The sequence below is a fragment of the Apteryx rowi genome, unplaced genomic scaffold (assembly GCF_003343035.1).
Source record: "Apteryx rowi isolate R43461 unplaced genomic scaffold, aptRow1 scaffold_13, whole genome shotgun sequence".
Classification (NCBI taxonomy): Eukaryota; Metazoa; Chordata; class Aves; order Apterygiformes; family Apterygidae; genus Apteryx; species Apteryx rowi.
This window is the reverse complement of record NW_020447530.1, coordinates 3,108,232-3,110,704: the sequence shown is the minus strand read 5'-3', so window position 1 is coordinate 3,110,704 and position 2,473 is coordinate 3,108,232. Positions and strand designations below refer to the sequence as shown.

At 54.0% G+C, this 2,473-nt stretch overlaps 2 protein-coding genes across 3 annotated transcripts in view; one reads left to right on the top strand and one right to left on the bottom strand.

Annotated features, from left to right (window-relative positions):
• KLHDC1 (kelch domain containing 1) overlaps positions 1-330 on the bottom strand; it is a 31,629-nt gene extending 31,299 nt beyond the window's left edge. The window contains exon 1 of one of the 2 annotated variants that reach the window (XM_026056163.1): positions 41-330. In XM_026056163.1, the coding sequence (XP_025911948.1) occupies positions 41-142 (102 nt within the window). In that variant the 5' untranslated portion in view covers positions 143-330. The remainder of the gene's footprint in view (positions 1-40) is intronic. The other variant, XM_026056162.1, reaches the window with a different exon arrangement.
• A 221-nt stretch (positions 331-551) lies between these two features.
• POLE2 (DNA polymerase epsilon 2, accessory subunit) overlaps positions 552-2,473 on the top strand; it is a 21,004-nt gene continuing 19,082 nt past the window's right edge. Inside the window, exon 1 of the mRNA XM_026056151.1 lies at positions 552-2,404. Within this exon, the coding sequence (XP_025911936.1) occupies positions 2,109-2,404 (296 nt within the window). The 5' untranslated portion in view covers positions 552-2,108. The remainder of the gene's footprint in view (positions 2,405-2,473) is intronic.

The window sequence follows — 2,473 nt, the reverse complement described above, 5'->3', positions numbered from 1 at the left end:
CTCGCCCCCGGCGCCCTCCGGCCGCCGCCTCCCGCCTTACCACGTATCCCCCCCACACATAGAGAAAGTTCCCGTCCACCACGGCGCAGTGGCCGCTCCGCTCCTCGGCCACGCAGAACTGCTCCGCGGAGTCTGCCGCCATCTTAGGAGGAGGAGGAGGAGGAAGCGGCTGGCCTGCCTCAGTGCTCGCGTCCCGCCACCGCCTCCTCCGGGAGAGGCTGCGGCTCGCCGCCGATCGCTCCCCCCCACCCCCGCCCCGAGGCGGACGGGAAGCGAGGAGGGTCCAAAATGTGGGGCGTCACGGGGCGAGGGGCCGACGCCTCCCCTCGGCGCGGCGGGGCCGGGTCGGCGGGTGCCCGGGGTGCCGCAGCGGGGCCTGCGGGGGTGGCCCTTGCGCCCCTCCTGGAAGGGGCTCTGTCCTAACGGGCAGCGTAGTAACTGTGGGTCGTCTGCCATCATGTCCCAAACTAATAATGAAATATATATATATATATTTCCTTATTTGAGGGAGCTCCACTCACCAGTGATACAGGGTTCATTATCTAGTGTTTGCTATATATTGGCCTGCCCTTAAACAGCAGGCTGGAAAAGCCGTAGCCTCTTAGGTGGCCATGCTGGCGCTTGTGCTACTAGGTCAACAACCCAGACAATTCCAGGTGACCTGTGGATGCAATTAAGAGTGAATGGAGTTAAAAATAAAACGTACAGCTCTTCAGAAAGGAAGTGCCAGTGGAGGTGGTGAGAAACGAATGCTTTGCCACCATGTAAAATGACTCCAAAAAGTAATTATAAAGATTTTTTTGTGGGAGTGGGACATGTATTTCTTCTCTTAGAGCTAGAAGGGAGGACGTTAACTAATCCTGATAGTGATTGCTAATATTAAAATGAAGAAATTTAATGCTGCTGATGCATTGGGGTGACGGTTAAAAACACAGCAACAAGTATTTGAAAGAGTTAAGAAAAACAGGGGTAACAGACAAAATCTAAAGTACAAAAGATGTACAGATCAAACGGAGCAACAGCGTGATGTCTGAGAAGCCAAGGAGCAGCGCAAAGCAGCCTTTGCCTTTTGCCAGTGGAGCACTGACAGACGTGAAAATGAGATCTCCGTCGTGCTCGGTGTACCAACACAGTTGCATCGATTCACCTTTGGCACAAGGCAGAGGTGCCGTCTGATTGTAATCCGCCAGCCTGGCTCAATACGGCCATCCCGCTCCACTCCCGAGCCGCGCCGGCGGGTGCTGAGACTCCAGCACCGTGATGTCCAGCAAAGTCGTGACAGACGGCGGAGACGAGGGGCTGGGCGCAACTTCCAGAGTAGGAGACAGATGGCTTCGTGCAACAGGAGTCTACAGCTCACGCTAGAATACTTTTATATCTCCGGTGGGAGGCTCCTGGCAATCTAACAAAACCCCACGTACAGCAGGATGCTGCAGGAGTATGCTTTATATTCCAGAATTTCAAAAGAAAATGCTTTCTTTTTGTTAGAAGAGGGTTACCTTCCTTTTGCAGGTGAGACGTGAGCTAGATGCCAAAATTAGATTTTCTCTAAAGGAGAATAAGCAGTTATCTTAGCAAACAGGAGATCTGATGTAAACATTGGGATCATAATTTGCACCTAAAGATAGCTGTGTGTCTGAACTGAAAAAGGGACCATATTTCCTGCCAAAATAACTGAGACCCGTTGAACGGTAGCTTTGCATCTAAAGAGAGTAGATTCAGCTTCACCCATGAGCTTCCTCCCGAACGAGGACTGACTGTAAATGATTCAGCTGGGAACAGACTATAGAAAATAGTCTGATTTTTTTTTTTTTTACCTGGCCTTACATCCCTGCAGCCTCTTTTGGTGGCTGTGGGTAAAGACAACAGAGAGGACAGTCGTGTGCTTGCCGGCAAAGACAGGATCGGCTGGAAGGTATCCCTGCCTCACAGTGCTGGGAGGTGTCAGTCGCTGCTCTGGGGTGGCAAACGGAAGAGCTAAGAGTTTATTAAACTCTGCGGCGACTAAGGGTCGTGCCAGTAAACTTGGCGCTCAGGTAGGACAGTCGCCGCCGGTGTGCAAAAGCATAAAAACGAAGCGGCGGGGATCACTGTGCTCCCTTCCTGGCATGAAAACCGTCACACAAAGCAGCGAAAAGGTGAAGCTGATGCATGAAAGAGAGCGTACGACCAAGCAACACGCTGCAGCATTACGGTCGCCGGCTAACAGCCCTGATCCCGGGGCTGGAAAAACTTGGATGAGACCGATCCAAGGAGCGAACGAAGCATGGCGGGGAGAAACGTCCCGCGCCGCCTCACGGGCTAATGGCACCCACGCGTGGAAACAAGCCCCTGTCGTGACGCGAAACGGACCGCGCCGGGCCTCGGCGACGCCGCGCGGCCTGGGAAGCAAGAAAATATCATGGTGGGTGATTCGATGGTGCAGCTAGTGTCAGCGCTGGGGCCGGGCAGCCCCGGGGGCCGGGCCGCGGCC